The sequence below is a fragment of the Corvus moneduloides genome, chromosome Z (assembly GCF_009650955.1).
Source record: "Corvus moneduloides isolate bCorMon1 chromosome Z, bCorMon1.pri, whole genome shotgun sequence".
NCBI classification, from domain to species: domain Eukaryota; kingdom Metazoa; phylum Chordata; class Aves; order Passeriformes; family Corvidae; genus Corvus; species Corvus moneduloides.
The window spans coordinates 58631184-58650241 of NC_045511.1; the positions used below are offsets into that span (position 1 = coordinate 58631184).

The 19058-nt window shown below is 35.2% G+C and overlaps 1 protein-coding gene across 2 annotated transcripts in view; it reads right to left on the bottom strand.

Annotated features, from left to right (window-relative positions):
- Positions 1–19058, bottom strand: part of ADAMTSL1 (ADAMTS like 1) — a 422892-nt gene that overhangs the window by 311788 nt on the left and 92046 nt on the right. For both annotated transcript variants that reach the window (XM_032095762.1, XM_032095761.1), the window contains exon 2: positions 8970–9089. In XM_032095762.1, coding sequence (XP_031951653.1) covers positions 8970–9089 — 120 coding nt within the window. The remainder of the gene's footprint in view (positions 1–8969; positions 9090–19058) is intronic.

Sequence of the window (19058 nt, forward strand, 5' to 3'; positions counted from 1 at the left end):
TTTATTTCTGTGATTCATGACAACACATGAATCATGACAGCTTTTCATGAGGAAAAACACCTCTGCACAAAAAAGAATTTTCTTAGGGGTAGGTACTACACTGAAAAAAATTAATTCCTTGAAGGATAATACCCTACACTTCCTTTTCATCCAGACCTCATTATCTTCTGAATCTCATGCAGATTCATTCCTATCTTCATCATAAATAGGAATTATAATTAATAGCTATCACAGTATATTCATGTTCAGAAAAGAATACTGTTTCAGAGCCCACACTAATCTAGCAGTGGAAGAAGGAAGAAACATTGCTACTGAAAGAGGTCAGGTAAGGATGACACAGTGAAAACCTACAAAGAACAGAAATAAGCTTCCCATTCAAAAAATTATCTCTCTGTAGAACGATAAATAAATAAGACTTTTTGGGTAAGTTATAGTAAGCATAAAAAATTGTACTAAATGAGGCAAAAAATAAATCATTTGTTTTGAAAGCACACTCTAGTAACAGCCTCCTTGTAGCAGAAGAAATACTACATTTCAAGGTTGGATATTATATGTCCTATATCCTGTAAACAATTTTTTCTGATAAACTTGCTTTTCAGACTCTACCAACAATCTTGCTTCTGCAAAAGTCTGCAAAAAATCTGGTATGATCAGACTGACAAACATCTCGTCGCAAGTTCCAGTGGAGTACAGCCTACCTATTTGGATTGAGGCCTGCACTGCTAATCTGAAAGCCACAAGGAGGAGAAGCCATGGAAACCACAGAAGAACAAAAATGAAGCTGACTTGAATGTAACCTTCAAATAAGAACTTAGTAAGAAAATTATGGAATATTAATTAAAAATACCAATAAATTAAACACATTCATCATGATATAACTATTGCTGTATGTGGCAATTGTTTATTGAAACCACATTGTGCTTCTTGATACTGCAATGGAGAAGGAGCAACTCAGGATTTATTCTGATTCTGTGGTCATCCATTCTTAGCTATTCAAGTACTTAGATATTAGAAGCAGAAACATGACAATACAGTTCTGCAAGTAAGCACTCGATTCTGACCTGGTTTTATTCAGGTCTAAAAACCCACTTGTTGATTTCTTTATATAAGCATGGAAATATATAAGCTTTGTCTATAGGCATGGTTGTACAAAGCCATTTTTAAAACTGTATGTTATTTAAAACTATATGTTGCTTTATGGCAACCATGAGATGAGGATCACAGAATCACATTAACATCCTCAATAAATAAATACTCAAGCAATGAAATAATAAAACAAACAAAAGAAAAGGAAAGGAGACCTAGAGAATCATATTTTCTGGCACTGACAATGAACATGTTAGAATCCAAGTCTTCTGATCACTGGTGTAATCTCTATACTCATTAGTGCATTTTGCTGACACTGTAATTACTGCAAAGTTCAGGGGCAGGAGTTTCCAAAACCCTTTGCCAGTGTCCTAGACCAGAAGCAACTTAATAAATCAGGCTAGGCTATGGCCCACATGACAGCCACGAAATACACAGGCATACAGACTTACTTTTAGGTCTGAAAACTAAATTTAGAGTCTGAACCCACACACTGATTTTTCAGCAGTTTACTTTTTCTAGGAATAATTCTCTTGCCTAATTTAGTGTGACCCAAAAAGGAAGAAGCTTAAGCACTTCTAACATTCTCTAATCCCTTCAGTGTGTTAACTCCCTTAGACAGTTAAAGCTCCTTAGACTGGATTGTCCAACCCTCATTCTCAGGAGGCAGCCTGGGCCCTAGTGAATGAGCACTGTCCTTTCACTTACAGTGATGCTGAGAGGCCTTGACCAGGGGTGGAGGACAGCAGACAGAGTCTGTAGAACTGCAAGAGGCAGTGTTAATCGCAAACTCTCTCTGTATTCAGTGGAGCTGAGAGAGCTCTGTACACCTTGAAAGCAAGAGAAGCACTCTTAAAAAGCCAGTGATCCTAAAGATATCTCAGGCCATAGTTCATAAGACTCTTTGTAACTACTGAAAAGGCAAAGCTGAAAGAATAATCTGTACGTTGTTCCTGTAGTCTGTTTCAAACAATTGTTTAGTGAGCATTTGCTAAGAAGTCTACATTATTTCAGACTTCTGAGACTTGCACTGCAAACATGGCATCTAGACAGGCATATACACATGACAAAGAGGTCCACATATCTGCAATTAGCCATGTATGGCATACATATTGTATATGCACAAAGAAGGAAAACTAACAGAATGTTAAAGATACACTAGCCCTAACCCAGAATTATGAAAGTATGAGGAATGGTAAATTTGCAAACAGCTAAAGCAATGCAATCACATTTTTTACTAGCATTATCAGTTATTATTTATAACTCAGAAAATCACAAACATTTGCGCAGCAGTAGAAAAAGGTATTCTTAGTCAAGGACGTAGTCTAAGTCCAACAAAAAGGAGTACCTTCCTATAAAACCTTTAAATGAGTTACTCATTTAATCATCAGCAGCTGTTAAAAGATTACAGCTCTTTACACTCATGTTTTGCCTTCTGTAGAACAATTCAAGGTGAAATTCATGACCTCAGGTAGAAGAGGAAGTTTGGAATATCTCAAGTCAGTATCCTGTCTTTCTCACTAGAGACCTTTTATATTACTCTTTCATCTACTTTATGCTTACCCTTCAACTGTTGTTACTTAATAAATGCCAAAGAACCTATTACATAAATTTTGCCAATTATATAAAAAAGAGGAATTTCTCATTTTAATGAAGCGACACGTTATAAGACAGTGATGTTGAGTGCTTGCTTTGAAAAGCTAGACTTATACGCATTTTGATTGTAATTACTATTCTAAACTAATTTTCTTCTCGAACAATTTACACTGTGTTTCAAAAGACTTTTATTAAAATGCACAGAAGCAAGACTTCCACACATAGAGAACATGCACATATTGTATTCATGCAAAACAAGCTACTAACTTTTTGAATTATGCTCATATAGAGTGGAAACAGTGTAATGAAAAAAGAGCTTCCAATACTTCAGTAAGGCAAACAGAAAAGCTATTTAATCTGATAGACTCTAGGAAAATTTTCAGTTGTCGAAGAGAGTTATCTGGAACAGATATGCATAAATTTAACTCTGTTTAAATACTGTGGTAGACCAAACAGTGTTCTATATCATTACACAAACAATGCCTTGGTTGTATTACAATTTTTCATCTTCCTAATGTGGGCAAGGCTTACAACTCTTTTTAAAATCTTTTTAAAAATGGCTTCCTTTTCTTCTGTCTCAACACCAGCACTCAGTTTGGTCGTGGGACAGTTTTGCCAGCTGTGGGACCTGGACTCAAAGCTTTGGAATGTAATTTTAGTTGTTTTTTTTTTTTTTTGAGTGCTGGTGCATTGATTGACTTTCTAAAAAAAAAAAATTTAGGAACCGTTAGGGATCCAAAAACTCAATGATCACGTTTCTATTTTTAAATGGATGAAATTATTAAAAGACAGTCAGAAAGATGGACAAGAGTGTATTCAAATCTTTTGGTATATAAGTACCTGTAGACACTTAGATTTAAGGCAAGTGGCAAATGCCAGTGGTCCATCCTAACTTTTGTTTTAAATGATCCACAGATCTCTGAACGTGATTAATATCCCTGTTAAAAGCAGGTAAACCTTTGAGATAAAACCTTTTCTCTTAAGGCAATTTCATTTGGAGGAAAAAAGTAGCAATTATTATAAGTATAAACTCAGAAACATTCCAAAACATTGTGATTTAGATCTCTCTGAGCGGATTATTTTCCAGAGAAAATAACAAATAAACTTAAATAATCTTAAATAATTCCTGGTCCCTGGGAGCAAGTAAAAATACAGACAGCTCTGCATTATACTCCAAAATACTTAGGTCAATATTACAGTTTAGCGCGGACAAAAGAATGATTTTCAAGTAATTGGATCAGCAGCAGCAGCATACATAGGACTGTCTTAACTTGCACCAGAGAAATTTCTTTCCTACAAAAAGCAAATACAAGGAAAGGCTAGTCAGAGGAGAGCTCCTCCTATCGTCCAAGGACTTTCATTTATCTGTCATGTCATCAGCTGCATGGGGCAGGGCCTGTAATACCTGTGGTCTGGTGATTTCCCATCCATGAGGAGCTCAAATCTGGATTCTGCAGCATCATTTTATAACCATTTAGAGATACATGATTTCTAGCTGAGAACTTTGGAAATTCCTTAATCAACAGGCTGAGGATCCTCTACCATTATACATAATATATTTAGAGTACAATGTATTATTACACATAAACAATTCAGAGTATAAAGGAAAAAAAAAGTATGGCTCAAAAATAGAATAAATAAAATGTTAATGATATTTATATTCTGAAAATTAACCCCTCCATCTAAAATGCACAAGCAATAAATTCTAAGTATCAGAATCAACTAGGAAAGAAGTTTAGATATACATCTATATTTTCTTCATGTTTTACATGGCTTACTTTTCTTCTTACTTCATAATGATGTAGAGGATTTCTAGTGAATAACTTTATCTCAGAAACAAGACCTCAGCACAGAAAACTTTGGATTTAATCCGAGGTTTTAAACAATTGCTCAGTGAAAGAGATACTTTTTATAGAGTTACCTCAGAATTCCTGAATACCCAAAACTTGCAGGAACACATAAATAGGAATTTCTTGAAAACTGTAGGAGTATAATCCTTGAGACATTCTTTAAACTAGGAATTTCCTGAATCTTAAGTTTTCTGTCTAAATCCATTATATTTTAAATTATTTTCCCCAAGTTCTTAAATTATTTTCAATTTTTTTTTCCAGAAGAAGTAGGAAAAACACCATTACTTAGGAATTGTGACATGTTCCTCAGTGGCTTCCTTTGAATAATTTTGTTAGTGTAATCTCAGCTACTGACTTTGAACAAGACAGAAAATGATAAAAATATAAACACTCCTTTGGTTTCTAGTAATTTTTTCCCTTGACGAAAATGACGGTGGAGCTACACCAAAAAGCTTGGAGCTTAGTGCTTATATTGAAAGAGAAAGTAAGAAAAAATGGCTAGAGTATTAAGAGGGTAAATCACATTTTCTCCAAGGTTGGAAATATAATGGAAAGATAAGAAAAGCATTTCTATGAGTAATTTCAATGACCAACATAAAGCCTTTACATAGGAAGTCTATTTTTCATTGGACTGAATATAACAATCCAAGATACTTTGGCTAACTTGCACTTTGTAAGACAATCTTGCAAAAAATTGTTTAAAACTGCCTTACAAGCAGGTAGTGTATTTTCTCACTAAACATCTTTACTTAAGTAGTTGGTTACTAGAAAACAAAAGCTCTTTTGACCTCTCCAGCTTTTGCAGAGAATTGCATGGCGTTACTACAGCATCACTGCTAACAGCTTTTAATGCATACATCCAGAAGCTATGTAAGTCTGCTCGCTGATTGTGGCCATTCTCTCATACTACTAAAGACTTACCTGGTGCCTCTGAAGTAAGTATCTTCGCCCAAACAGCTGTGGGGTTATGGGGATATTACTTTTCAACATCAGAAGTGAATCAACCATTTTGGATGCTCTCAGCAATCCACAAAAATAGTGGTAACATGGTCTTTTTTAGAGGAGTGAAGATACATACTTCAGAGAGTAACTTAAAAATATGGATCACCAACCTGAATTTTCTCAGAAAGCATCAAGTCAGTTCATGTCTTCATCAAGGGAAATACAAAGTTTAAAGACTTTTTAAATTATAGTTAAAACACTAGCTGTTTAGCTTTCACTGAGGCTCTGTGTGCACACCAGTTTTGAAAAGATGCAAACAGAAAAGCCTACCTTATGTGAGTCACAGGACTTCTAAAAAGAACCAGAGTGGGAGATGTATTGGGGAACTATTATAAAAGAGGCTGTTTGTGTTTCATTCATTACAAAACCAGTTTAACATAGGTTTTCTCATTAGATACACCATTATCTCACTGGAAATTAAAGGAAAAAAAGGATTGGTCCTATGAATTGAGAATGATTGATCCTGAAATAACAGTCTGTGCTTTCTTCTCTGGAAAATTATACTCTATCTCTGCTTCTATAACAATTTTTGTATCACAGCATTTGCAGCATTTATTTTGATATCTCAGTAATCATGTACTTTGATTTGTAGATACCTTACCTGTTGATAGACAAAGATGATGAATGGTCAGGATTACATTTGAGGTCAACAGTTCCCCTCTCAACTTAGTGCTGTGTTATATGAGGTATTACCATATCCTGCAGCCATAGGGAGGAGGAGAGAAGATCCAGCAGGCAGGAATTGTGCAGCAAGATTGATTTAATTATTTTACAAACTCTTTTATAGACTTTTTTCTTCATAGTCTAATTGGACAAAGGATCAGCCACCCCTTGGGGGTGATTGGCTAAAATCCTAAAACATCCATTGTCAAAATATTTTTCTACTGTACTATAAACAAAGCTCGGCAGGGTCGCAGGTGTTCATGGTTTATAAACTCTGCGAATATCTTCTGTGAGAGAGAAAAGTATCCCACGGACATAGAAAGTAGCAAGAAAAATTCTTGCTAGCAGCATTTTTGTATCCACAGTGAGGTAAATTGAAAAAAATGGATCCTTCTGTCTCAGAGCACTCAAGAAAAGTAGATGTTTTTGACCTTAATGTCTATGAACCTTTGAATCTACATCCATAAAATGAGAAAAATATCCTGTATATGCTATGGAGATTTTGTAAAACCAATTCACTTGTATTTGTGAAGCAAAAATTTGGAAGAAGTGCTAAAGAAAGGCCCCGGCTGAAACTAGTATCTGTCTTTGAAATAGACTACATAGCACACAGTGAACAAGTCATATACATTTAAAATGTTTTAGGCAAAATAACAAGAAGTTATTTCAGGTTCTTCCATACTACCTATTGCCTACCAAATCAGTCACACAGATAAAACATTACGTGCTTCAGTAGTAAAAGACAGCATCACAGAGAGATGAGGCTGGTAAAGAAGTTCTTTAAGTCATATGTAAATGAACATTGCAAAGTCATATTTTCTGGGCACTATTCAGTGTAGATGTGTTCTCAAGCACTTGTAACTGCACAGAAAGAAGATCACAGGAATGTCACAGGATCCCTGTGAAAGTAATTAAAAAAAAAAAGACCAATGCCTTGAAGTGAAATCTAGGAATATTTTGCAGAGTACTTTCTGCTTGCATGAACATAAAACATACATGCATACATAAATATGCATACAACCAGCACAACACAGGAAAACAACAAATCACTGGTACCACTACTGACAGAATTATAATAAAGTGCCATTTTCTTCTCTGGACCACAGAAAATAAATGGTTTTAAAGAACAGTTACAGGCATTCTGGCAGCAAAGCAGTTGCTTTGAACTGCGTTAAAATTACCCAAAATGGTAGAACAAAGTGTTAATTTTGACTGACCTGAAATTTTTTTTAGCAGTAGTAAAGCACTAAGGACAACTTGTCTGAGAGCAGATGGGTTAGCAAAAACACAGTGGATTGTTTAATACCTTCACTACTTTTGTTAACTAGTTTCTTTGACCTGAGCAATAAGACTTATCCAAAGACATCCACCCCGTTCTTCTAAAGTCCTAGCTCTACACACTCCCACCAATGATAATTGGATAACATTCTACCATACACGAAGAAAGATAACCTAAGAAAGGTAAAATTTGATCAAAAAGGGGCTGAGCATGTCTGTGCCAACACAAATTTCTTGGATCACTCTACCCTACAGAGTAAATAATCCTGTAAAGTATTTAATCCCTAAAATAATACATCACCAATTCATGGTAATATCAGATGCTAATAAGCCACTGCTTCTGTTAAACCAAAATCTGTTAGACATCAAGATGTATCTGCTCTTGAAAATATCAGACCTAAAAGTTTACAAAATCATAGAAGAGGTAAGAATGAAAGTCAAAGTGGGTCATCTGGTCCAACCTCACTGCACAAGCAGGGTCATCCCAGAGCACACAGCACAGGATTTTGTGTCCAGACAGTTCTTGAATATCTCCAGGGAGGGAGACTCTACAGCCTCTCTGGGCAACCTGTTCCAGTGCTTGGTCACTGCACAGTAAAGAAGTTCTTCCTCATGTTCAGGTGGAGCTTCCCTGTGTGTCAATTTGTGCCTGCTGCCTTTTGTGCTATTGCTTAGCACCACCAATCCATCCTCTGGACACCCTCCCTTGAGATACTTGTATGTATTGGTAGGTCCCCTCTCAGTCATCTCTTAAGACTGAACAGGCCCAGCTCCCTTAGCCTTTCCTGGTAAGAGAGATGGTCTCATCCCTCAATCATCTTGGTAGGGCAGATTTGCTGCAGTTTAAAATCAGCTGGCTTGTATCATTTCATATTAAAGACTGATTAAGCATGACTCCCAAGTTATTTACCTCTACATTCTTTTCTTCAAAAATATCAGCTGCTAGACAACATGAAATCCTTCAGACCTGAAATAAATACCTTGCCAGGCATATACAGAAGAGAGTGAAAATATATTTTTCATAAAACTGTTTTCCCTGTTAGTTAGATTTCTTGGTTCATTTAATAAAATTATTCCTTTCAAAGCATTATTTTTTTTACGTAGCCTATAAAGTTATCTTTACTCATTCGTATTTAATGAAAGATAATCTCCCTTTGTATGTACAAAGCAAACAATGGTAACAAATTAGAATGCCAAAATTCTGAGTAAGAAAAATTACCATTAGAAAGCAAAAGACCAATCTGTGTGTCTTTTGAAAAAGCTTGTCTTTAAATAATGAAACCTCATATGCACTGACACCCATGAACCCTCCCTATGAATGAGTCTTTATTTACATGGAATTTATGATAGTTTTAGTGTAACACTTTTATGTTTAAAAAATCTAATTTTGTTATTTTCCATAGATTAATGAAGCAGAATGAAAGATCTATCAAAAAACCTGTATTTCTGCAGCAATTTCTTATAAAATGTTTTGGAATAATAGAAGATTCCTACCGGGTCTTCTGTTTTGTGGTTATTCAGCAAATCAGATAGGAAATCATCGTGAAGACTTTCTCTCCGAATCAATGTAAATTCACGTAGGAAAACTGCTCCTTGATTTTGGTCTCCAAAAACCTAGAAGGAAAACATGATATTAGGAAATGCAAAATTTTAATACTGTCATAGACATGATCCTAATATTCAGAAAAATATGACTGGAAGATTAAAAGGCCAGTTAATGGTCCTCTGTCTTCCACTACTACATTTGTTCCAACAAGACAGCACTGCCATTAATGAGAACATTGACATGCATTTAAAGAATGTCAGTAAGTTAATAAATGATTTCCATTTACATGAAATTCTGTTGTGAAAGAAGTTTATATCTTGTTATTTACATCTATGGTTTGTATGACAGATAATGTTTAAAAACTCTTTTGTGAAATGAATTAATATTTAAATTGTATTTTTACTTTATGTAACAGATTGTGTTTGTCCAGCATTTTGACTGCTCTATCATATGAAGACAGAGCTTAAAATTTCAAAGGGACAGAAAAAAATTATTTATAAATACTTTGGCAAGCAAACTCCAATATGTACATGCATTAAAAATAATTTAAACTAATTTTATATCTATTGTTTTTAAGAATATATATAAGCCACCTGAGAAGGAGGTTGTTTGTTCAGTGATTAACTAACCAATTACTATCAAAATGCCCTAGGTACAATTATGACATAGATTTGTATTTATATACTTTAGAAATAAATAATGAAAACAAATCCACATCATTCTTCAAGCTCTCACATCCATTTTTTCTTTGGTTGTTCAAATCAAAGAATTTTTTTTAGCTATAACATAAATTTAAAGTGTTGGAAAGCAGTGAAATGTCAGAGAGGGTTTTGGAACATGTCAGAACACTGTCATTTCATTAGACTGTCTAATGAATTCCATTACAGGTGAAACATCCATAAAAATTGTTAACAACCAGGAATAGGGGCTATATTATCTCTGGAAATCTAGTAGATTTTTCAGTTACCAGCACTTCACAACATATTTGAGAGAACAGTATGTTTTATCAAAATGACTAAGTAAGAATACTTTACGATTTGACAACAGTGACTGCAACACTAGTGGGAATTAGACAAATGCAACTACCATAAATAATTTATTTGTATGCGATTCTGGTTTATGCTCCAGAAAAGTATCTTCTTCTGTTTCTCCATCTCAGAGATGGATACTGTATAAGATACTATAATGTAATATAATCAGGAACAGTGGATATAGTATTTCCTCACTCAGATAAGCACAGTACTTAAAAATGGACCGTTACTACTGACAACAGCTGCAATAACTACATTTTACTAAGACAAAAGTCCATGATCTGCTGCTTTTATTATGATTATTTCTTCTATAGCCAGGTGCCATAATTAAGCTGTCTCTACTTATTCTAGCTGAGAAGCTGAAATGGCCTGTGAGTAACACAACGTTGTAGTGTCCAGTGGGAGAATGAAGTACAGATTTGCCTTGCACTCCTTACAAGTGAGTTGGTAGTGCTTTTTGGGAGGACGCAGTTCCTAGTCCTGCCAGCTAGGAACTGAGATCAGACCTTCTATAAAGCTAGAGCAATTATAAAGGGCTGACTAGAAGAAGATGATCTAATTAACTTACAGGGGGGATGGGAATATCTTTCTATGAAGTAGGTAATGGGAAGAATTGAGTCCCTGAATCCAAACTATATGACCTAAATATAATAGACTTTTTCTTTGATGCAAAGTTCTTGCCTCTAGTAGTGAAATAAAGGGCACCTAGTTCTGGTTGCTTTGAGATCCTCTGCTCTAAATTTTACATTTTCTTTTAAAAAAGAAGCAAGAAAAAAAAATCATCCCATAAAAGGAATAGATTTACAGTACTAGTATTTTAATATTTATAGTTAGCTTCCCATCTTGTGGATAACACTGAGAGATACACCCACTGATTTTATTCTTATATTATTGAGTCATAGCAATGAAGGATCCTCAGGGGTGTCTGAGGAAGAAACATGCATGTTCCCCAAAGAAAAAGAAGCTCTGTTACAGACACGTATTCTTTTTGGACAAATCATTATCTTAGAAATAAAAATGTTCTTGAAATAGCTCGTACTTCATAAAAATGTTTTAACTCAAGATTGGCAAAAAATGCTCAAACAGTAAAACTTATTTCAAGAAAGGAATCTGGTCTTTTACTTTGAAATAATAGCATCTCCTTGCAATTTTGAACACTTGTGATCAGCAAATCTAATGATAAAATTATAAAATCATAGAATTGTCTAAGTTAGGAAAGACCTTTAAGATCATCTAGTTCAGCTTTTAATCCAGCACTGCCAAGTCCACCACTAAATGAAGTCCCTAAGCGCCACATCTACATGTCTTTTAAATACCTCCAGGGATGGTGACTCAACCATGTCCCTGGGCAGCCAGTTCCAATGCTTGTCAACTTTTTCCATGGTGAATTTTTCGTAATGTCTAATCTAAACCTTCCCTGGCAAAACTTGAGGCCATTTTCTCTTATCCTATTGCTTGTTACCTGGAAAAGAGACCGACCCCCACTTCACTGCAACCTTCTGTCAAGTAAAGAGCAATAAAGTCACCCCTGAGACTCCTTTTCTCCAGCTAAATACCCTCAGCTACCCTGAGCCCTTTCCTCATGAGCCTTGTGCTCCAGACCCTTTGCCACCTCCACTGCCCTTCTCTGGACATGCTCCACCACCTCAGTGTCCTTCCTTTCACAAAGGACCCAAAACTGAGCACAGGATTTGAGGTGTGGCCTCACCAGTGCTGAGTACAGGGGAACGATCCCTGCCCTGGTTCTGTTGGCCCACACTGTTGCTGATACAGGCCAGGATGCTACTGACCTTCTTGACCACCTGGGCACAGCTGGCTCATGTTCAGCTGCTGTCACCAGCAACCCCAGGTCCTTTACCTATTGGGCAGCTTTCCAGGCACTCTTCCCCCACACCATGGTGCTGCTTGGGGTTGTTGTGACCCAAGTGCAGGACACAGCACCATGCCTTGTTGAATATCATACCATTGGCCTTGTCCCATCAATCTAGCCTGTCCAGATCCCTGTGTTACTAATTTCAGAAATCAAATTACAAAGTAAAGAGTCACTTCTTTACTAATGATTCACCTTCCTATTTTGCTCCTATAAAAACATACCCAGATTCCAAAAATTCTTTTCCTTGTAAGTGCAGTCAGCTTCCTGTTATTAAAATTCCAGTCTGTTTTTCAAAATAAATGAAATTTCTTGATAAAGAATGCAGATGCAATATCAATAATCTCAATAATTATTGCTAATTGCTTATTGCTAATCTTTAAAACTTAACTGTCTACCCTATCAACATTTATGCTCCGACTACTTCTTATTACATAGGTGGGAAATAGGTGTCAGAGGCACTCTTCAGAAAGAAGTGACAGAGCTAAGTGGTCAAAAAAAAAAGACATTGGGATACTGAAGATGAAGGAAGAAGATGAGAAATAAAAAAAACTAGAAGAGCATTAATGAAAGAATGATTTATTTTAAATTTAGCAAATATGAATTATAAAGTCTTGAAAAAATGAAGAGGACTGAAAAACATGTGGTCATCTAAAGAAGGTTATTCTCTGTTTGATGCATATAATATGCTTTTCTGCTTTGAGAAGTAGTTCAGACTGGGTTCGCTTTAACTTATACATCATCTGATAAAACTTAGTTCAAGTAGAACATGGTCATCCTTACTGAGAGAGTTTGAATCAATCCATTAAATATGAGTGTCAGTAAATTGGAATAATGTCTTGAAAGACTGTTTTCTATTTTTCAAGTTTTCCTTGAAGTCTTGGATTCATATATATGACCATTTCATTCTCTCAGGAAACCTATTTTCAGCATAACACAGCCACCATATCTCTCGCCTATCTTCATTCAGTTTACGATCAGGCAAGCTTAGAAAATATCTCCAAAAATAATCCAAAGTAGCCTTTCTTAAGCAGTGAGCAAACCATACAAAGAAAGAGTGGCCTGACAGAAGTCTGACCTTTAGCAGCAGCAGCAGTAATCAGCGTCAATATGTGTCTTTTCAAGAATTTGCAAACAACACTTTAAACGTTTCACTAGTGCACATGAAAATCAAAATCATATCATTTAAGTTTCTCAGCATGAGGAAGATACCTGGGTATTCAGGTACTCAACTGACATTGCAAAGAAGCCTTTTATGAAATTGATATGAGATAAAATTCCAGCAAATACCTAAACAATAATGTTTTTCTCATTTTAGCTCAATTTCTATCTCTCTTAAATAGATGCAAAACATTAATCTTTCCATTAGATCCAGTGGTGTGAGTCCATACAGCAGAAATCTTTGAGGAATCAGGCTTACAAATACCTAATTAGAAAATAAAAGACCCAATAAAAAACAGAGGATGAAAGGATGTATCCCAGCTAACTCTGTATAAGTTTTTTTGCACTTTATTACTGTCCCACCATGGAACTAGCTTCATTAATTTTACTATGACCAGAAATAAAGTAAACTACTAATAATTATTGTTAGCAAGGTGTAATAGTAATATTTTGCTGAATTCACAAGGCACAGGAATAACAACACATGCCTGGAATCTGATGCAAATAATCATGGTACCTTTAATATCACCTTTCTCAACACAGAGGAGAAATTTCAAAGTACGTTGCTCACAAAGCAGAAATACCAAATGTGGCCTCAAATATTTATAATTAACCATTTAGGCATATTCCAGGAGTAGTTTCAAGGTGACGGGTGCTCAGTTGAAGCTTTTTTTATTTTGTATATTCAAAGTCTAAATCACACAGAAAATTATCACTAACATCAAAACTAGAATCAAAAAAATTGTACTGGTTTATTAAAAATACTTCTGATAAATTTGTTTAAAATATCAGATTCTTTAAGTTTGCTTTTTTTTTTTTACCAGGAGGCCTACAGTGTTTTGATAATGAGAAGAAGGATTACTTTGCTAACTAGCAGTATGAATCTCTTGATTTTTTTGACAGAAACAAATTAAAACAGGAAACATGAAAGAATTTAAGGTATTAAATATCAGAAAGGGTGGCAGTGACATTTATAGTGAGGGATGACGAATGCAGGCTTTTAACAAGCCGAGTCATCGTACATTGCACTCCAAACACCATAACAACTTGTGCATGTATTTCAACTCTGAATTACTCTCCATAAAACTTAAGAACAACATTCCACTTTCCTGCCCACACTTCTAAGGGAAAGAGTGGCGCACTTTTATATGAGTGACAAGAGCTTTACTGCATCCTCCAGCCCTGCCAATCATGCAAGAAGAAAGGCATCCCAGAAGACTCAAAGTGTGTATAAGCAGCAGCTAGCTGTCAAATAAACTTGATTCCTACCTCTCTTGCCTCAAGAAATAGTTTAACAAAATCTCATAGGGAATTCTGAAATAAGAAAATTATTACCATTGCCTTACAAATTCTGCCATGGTTTTTACTGCAATGTTGATTCAAATTTTCTTTTTCTTTATTCTCCAAAATGAAATTAGAAGAGGGGTAGGTAGAGGGTGGTACAAGTCCAATACCATGTCACAAATTCAGAAGCAATTATAGTCTGGCTCCACATTTAAATTCTAAAAGCTGTTTGTCTTTAACAAAGTCCATGCAAGAATTTAAGATATGCAGAAACATTACAGCCCAATTCTGCCACTGTTAATCATTCTGAACACTTTTCATTCCTCCATGGAGACCCAGAAAGCCATGCACAATTTAAAATCTATTCTGCATGTCGCCTTCTGGGAATTTCTTGCATATGAGCACTCTATGCTTTTAAGAGAAATACATCCTAAAGGAGATACTACCCTATTTAATTAAGGAAATCATTCTCCATGTGCTATGTTTCCTTATTATATGTTTCAGAAATGTTCAGAATTTTCCTAATTAATTTTCTATGTCCCCATAGGGAAATATGTGGATTCAAGTAAACAGAGACTGTGTCAATGCATTTGTAATAGGGTTTAAAATTTGAAGTATTTGCTGTCATGGAGTCAACTCTTGCTATAAACCAAAGACTGGAAGAATCCATGTGAGAGATAAGGTAGAATCCAAAGTAAAAATCTGGTATTCGGACAGAGGTAGAACAGCTCTAGCTTAGATTTTTCTTTCTCTTTCATAATTTCTGTCTCCCAGATTGGACCCTAGAGCTGTGACGATGACTGTTCTCCCCAAGGAAGGTCCCTTCCCTTCCATGAAATTTAATTTTCTTTGTATTAGTTCAAGCAAATGGTTTTATTGCCAAAACAACAACAAGGACAAAACAACAAAGCTTTTATTTTTCTTTCATTTTTATGAGGTTAGATGAGATGATATGTTTCATTTCTAGGCCACTGTTAGAAAGTTAAAGAAAATTGTGGGCTATTTTAACAAATCATACACATGTGATGGCATTAAGCTCCCAGTGCTTAATGTCCTGTGACAGTCCCAGTGCATAGCCCTTTGACAAATGTGCTCATGTGAGTGTAGACAGTTTTCATATGAGCCTCTCCATTACAGGTATGCTGAACAGTCACTCTCCATTATTGGTATGCTGGAGTGGTGTCACTATACAGAAAATATTTATTACCATGTGAGAAGGCAGAAGAATATTCAGGTGATTGCACACACGACTCTCGTGCAGTCACAGTGAATAGAGAAAGCATAAGAAAGTAGTCATATTCTCAGCCTATTAACTGTGATCAGTTCTTCACCTTCAATTCTTTACTGCCCTTGGCAAAGGTTCAGCATCTCTGCTGAAGGTGGAAGAGACTGTCCCAGGGCTAAGCTAAATGCTGTCAGCATATTTCTTTTTCTCTTTCCTATAAGTAAGGTTTGAAGGGAAGTTCTCTTTGTTCATGCTGAATTTTCTTTTTTTCAAGGTAACCTTTAGAGGTCAGTTTTCACAATTTTTCTTTTCATGGATAGTTAATAACTCATTCTTGCCTTACAACCCTTAGATTTTATGGCTTCGATTCTCAGCTTGCTAATTGTCTTTCAAATGGAAGAAAGGGTTGTCTAGATTTATGAACTAAATAAATTTTAAGCCAACATTTTTTACTACTGCAATATCTTCTTCTCATAGTTCAAAATAGAATTGCACGTACTGGGCCGGCAAAGTTATATAAGAGAAACAAACAAACAGAAAGTATTTACCCCTGTGGAAAACAAATTTTTGCTGAGACCTGATTATCAACAATATTGCTTTCCAATTCCAGTCTTTCCAAACAGTGATGAAATTATAGTTTCTGAATTAACAGCCAGTCTCTTAGGAAACTGGCTACTGTTTGTAGTAGGCTTGTAGGTTTAGAATTTTTAAAAAAAGAAGAAGATTCTTGTTTGGCTTCTCTGAAGATAGTCACACGGTGCCTTAAAATACAAACCCCAATAGCAACGTATTTCCCAAGGGAATGTTTTATTCAACGGTGAAATGTTCCCACCAGAAATCTTTTTGCTAGTCTTGAAATATATTTAATCTTTTTTTCTTTCCTCCTTGCCTTTCCACAGAGACTGAATTCATTATGATCTTAATAGTAATGTCCTGACTTCTTTTAAAACTCTGTGAAGGAAATGTGGGTTTGTGCTAATTATTTTCAGTTCTTAAACAACCACAATAGCAGAGTCTGGTTAATGTTTTCATTGAAGGAATTATTTAAGCTCCATTTCAGTCTCTCATTATAAATGAACAAAAGAAACAAAAAGTGATTTGCCCTCAAGAATTACAGCTTGAAGTGTCCCTCAGACAAAACCACCAGCTACTAACATCTTGGACAGACATTTGCAATGATGGGGATAAATTTGTAAAGCATGCACACGCCTACACTTGACCCACAGTGTACCAACAAGAGAGAAAGCCAATATGGTCCCATTAAATGGAGAGGCAAAAATGCAGAATGCACAAAACCACAGCAATTATCCTGCTGCCAAGCAACCATAGCAAAAAAAAAAAAAAAAAGCAAAGGAAGGAGAGGGAAAGTGGAGAAAGAACAAGAAAACAAAAAGCAGACTGTGGGGATAAAAAAGGTGAAGTCCCATAGAAGCAAACAAATCAAAGCTATACAATTCCTTTAAAATCCTGCTGATTAGAACCTTCTTTCTGGCTGTAGTTAGCACAAAATGCATCAAGGTTAATAGCTTCACAAACAAGAGCTGGAATTATACTTGAGAATGTTACCTACTTTCTAATTTACTGGATACACAGGAGATATTTAGATGGGTATGGCATCTTACCTTCATGCAAGCTATTTTTTAAAAAAATAAAAAAACCTACTGTGATTTGGGAAAAATTGTATCCAAGGCCTAAACAGATTTACTTTCCAAAACAAGCCAAATAAATAGTTATTCAAACTACTTGAAAACAGGCACACAAATTTCTATGACACAAAACTAAAGAAAACCAAAATATAAGATCTGAAGAGTTCATTTTCTAATGCTTCTTTCACTGCCTTACTTGGCTGACCATGAACAGGTATGGAATGCTTAACTCAACTGTATTTAGAAGCTGCATCAGTTTTTAAATGGTCAGAATTAGTATGTGCCATGTGAGAAAATGGAGCAAGTAACAGCTTTAGAAATCGTTCTACAAGCCTCAGTGTGTTCATTTATCATCTTGTCACTGCTCTGCAGTATTCTCCTAAGGGCCAGACTAGACCACAAACTATGTCAAATTGCATGAACAAATAATGATCTGAGATTAGCAAGATCAGACATTCCCAAATGTCATCTAAGCAGCAGTACCTGATTTCAAATTATTATTGGCACAAAAGTAAGCATAAAGTAAGATTTGCCATTGTTTTGCAACATAGATCACAATTAGCTGTACTCAAATTATCACAATTTATTTCTCTTGTTATTTTTGAGCATGTTAGAAAAAACGATGGTAATGCAACTTTCCTATAGTGAGAAAATGATAAATATGCATTCAGGAAAATAATGAAATTGATAATTTAATTTAATCTAGAAACTGAATAATTTAAAGTCATTATTTTTCTTCCTCTTTGAATCCCATTGCTCAGCAGGTTTTTTATTTCATCTATGAATCCTCTCAGCTTCCTTGAATTTTCAGTTTTGGAAGAGGAAACTGACAGGTTCTCCAGAATCACTTCATCAAACTTTCTGGGCACTCTGGGCATTGAGTATTTTCGTTACAAAAATAAAACTTCACAATTATAATATTCACATTTTCTTCAGTACTTGAATTTTGGGCTTTTTGATGCAGGACTGATGAACATCACTTTTAAACAAAGGAATCAAACTACTCATTTGGCTTCTTCTTTTTAATGTTAAGTGTCATTATATCTTAGAGAATAAGGAGCTCTGCAGAGCTGACATTATGGACATTGTCTCAAATGGATTTCAACTACTTACAATGGAAGGCCCTGTATACATTTTTTTATCTCTATCATATTATTACAAAATAAGGCAATTGTCACAACATAATTCTTTACATGGGATTATTTATGAAAACAACAATTTGTTTATTATTGTCTTGTCATATGGTAGTGCCTCTGACCATCTCTATTAAGAACCAGAATTTCAGGAGTGGTACTATTTTCTGCAAATCATATCTTACAGTATTTACAGCAATCTAGATACTTCAAATAGCTAAAGCAGTAGTAGAAAACAGTAGTAATGCTACCTTTATGACTTGCCATTCAATTTGATAGGTTTCAGTTACCTCATTTCTCTACAACAAAGCACTGCATATTCTATTTATTCCGGGTAAGTATGTCTTTTCTTGGCTGGGTAGCCAAACTACCATTGTTTCCATCAATACAATGACTGGTTTTGTAATCAGATTATTAATCGTTATCAGATTTATAAGCTTTTGTGACAACTTGTAAAATAACTGAAATAGAAGCCATGATTTTCTTATGTCTGTGAAATATTAAATCATCCAGTAGGAAAATTATGAAAATAAGTAGCTCCATGGCATGACATTTTTTGTATGTCTTTACAATGTGATTGGCATAGTAATAGAAGAATTAATTCATAGACTCTGAGAAACCTATTTCTTCAAATTGTATTTTAGTTTAAAAACACTCCTTATGAGATTTGTGATGCTTCTGCCAGTG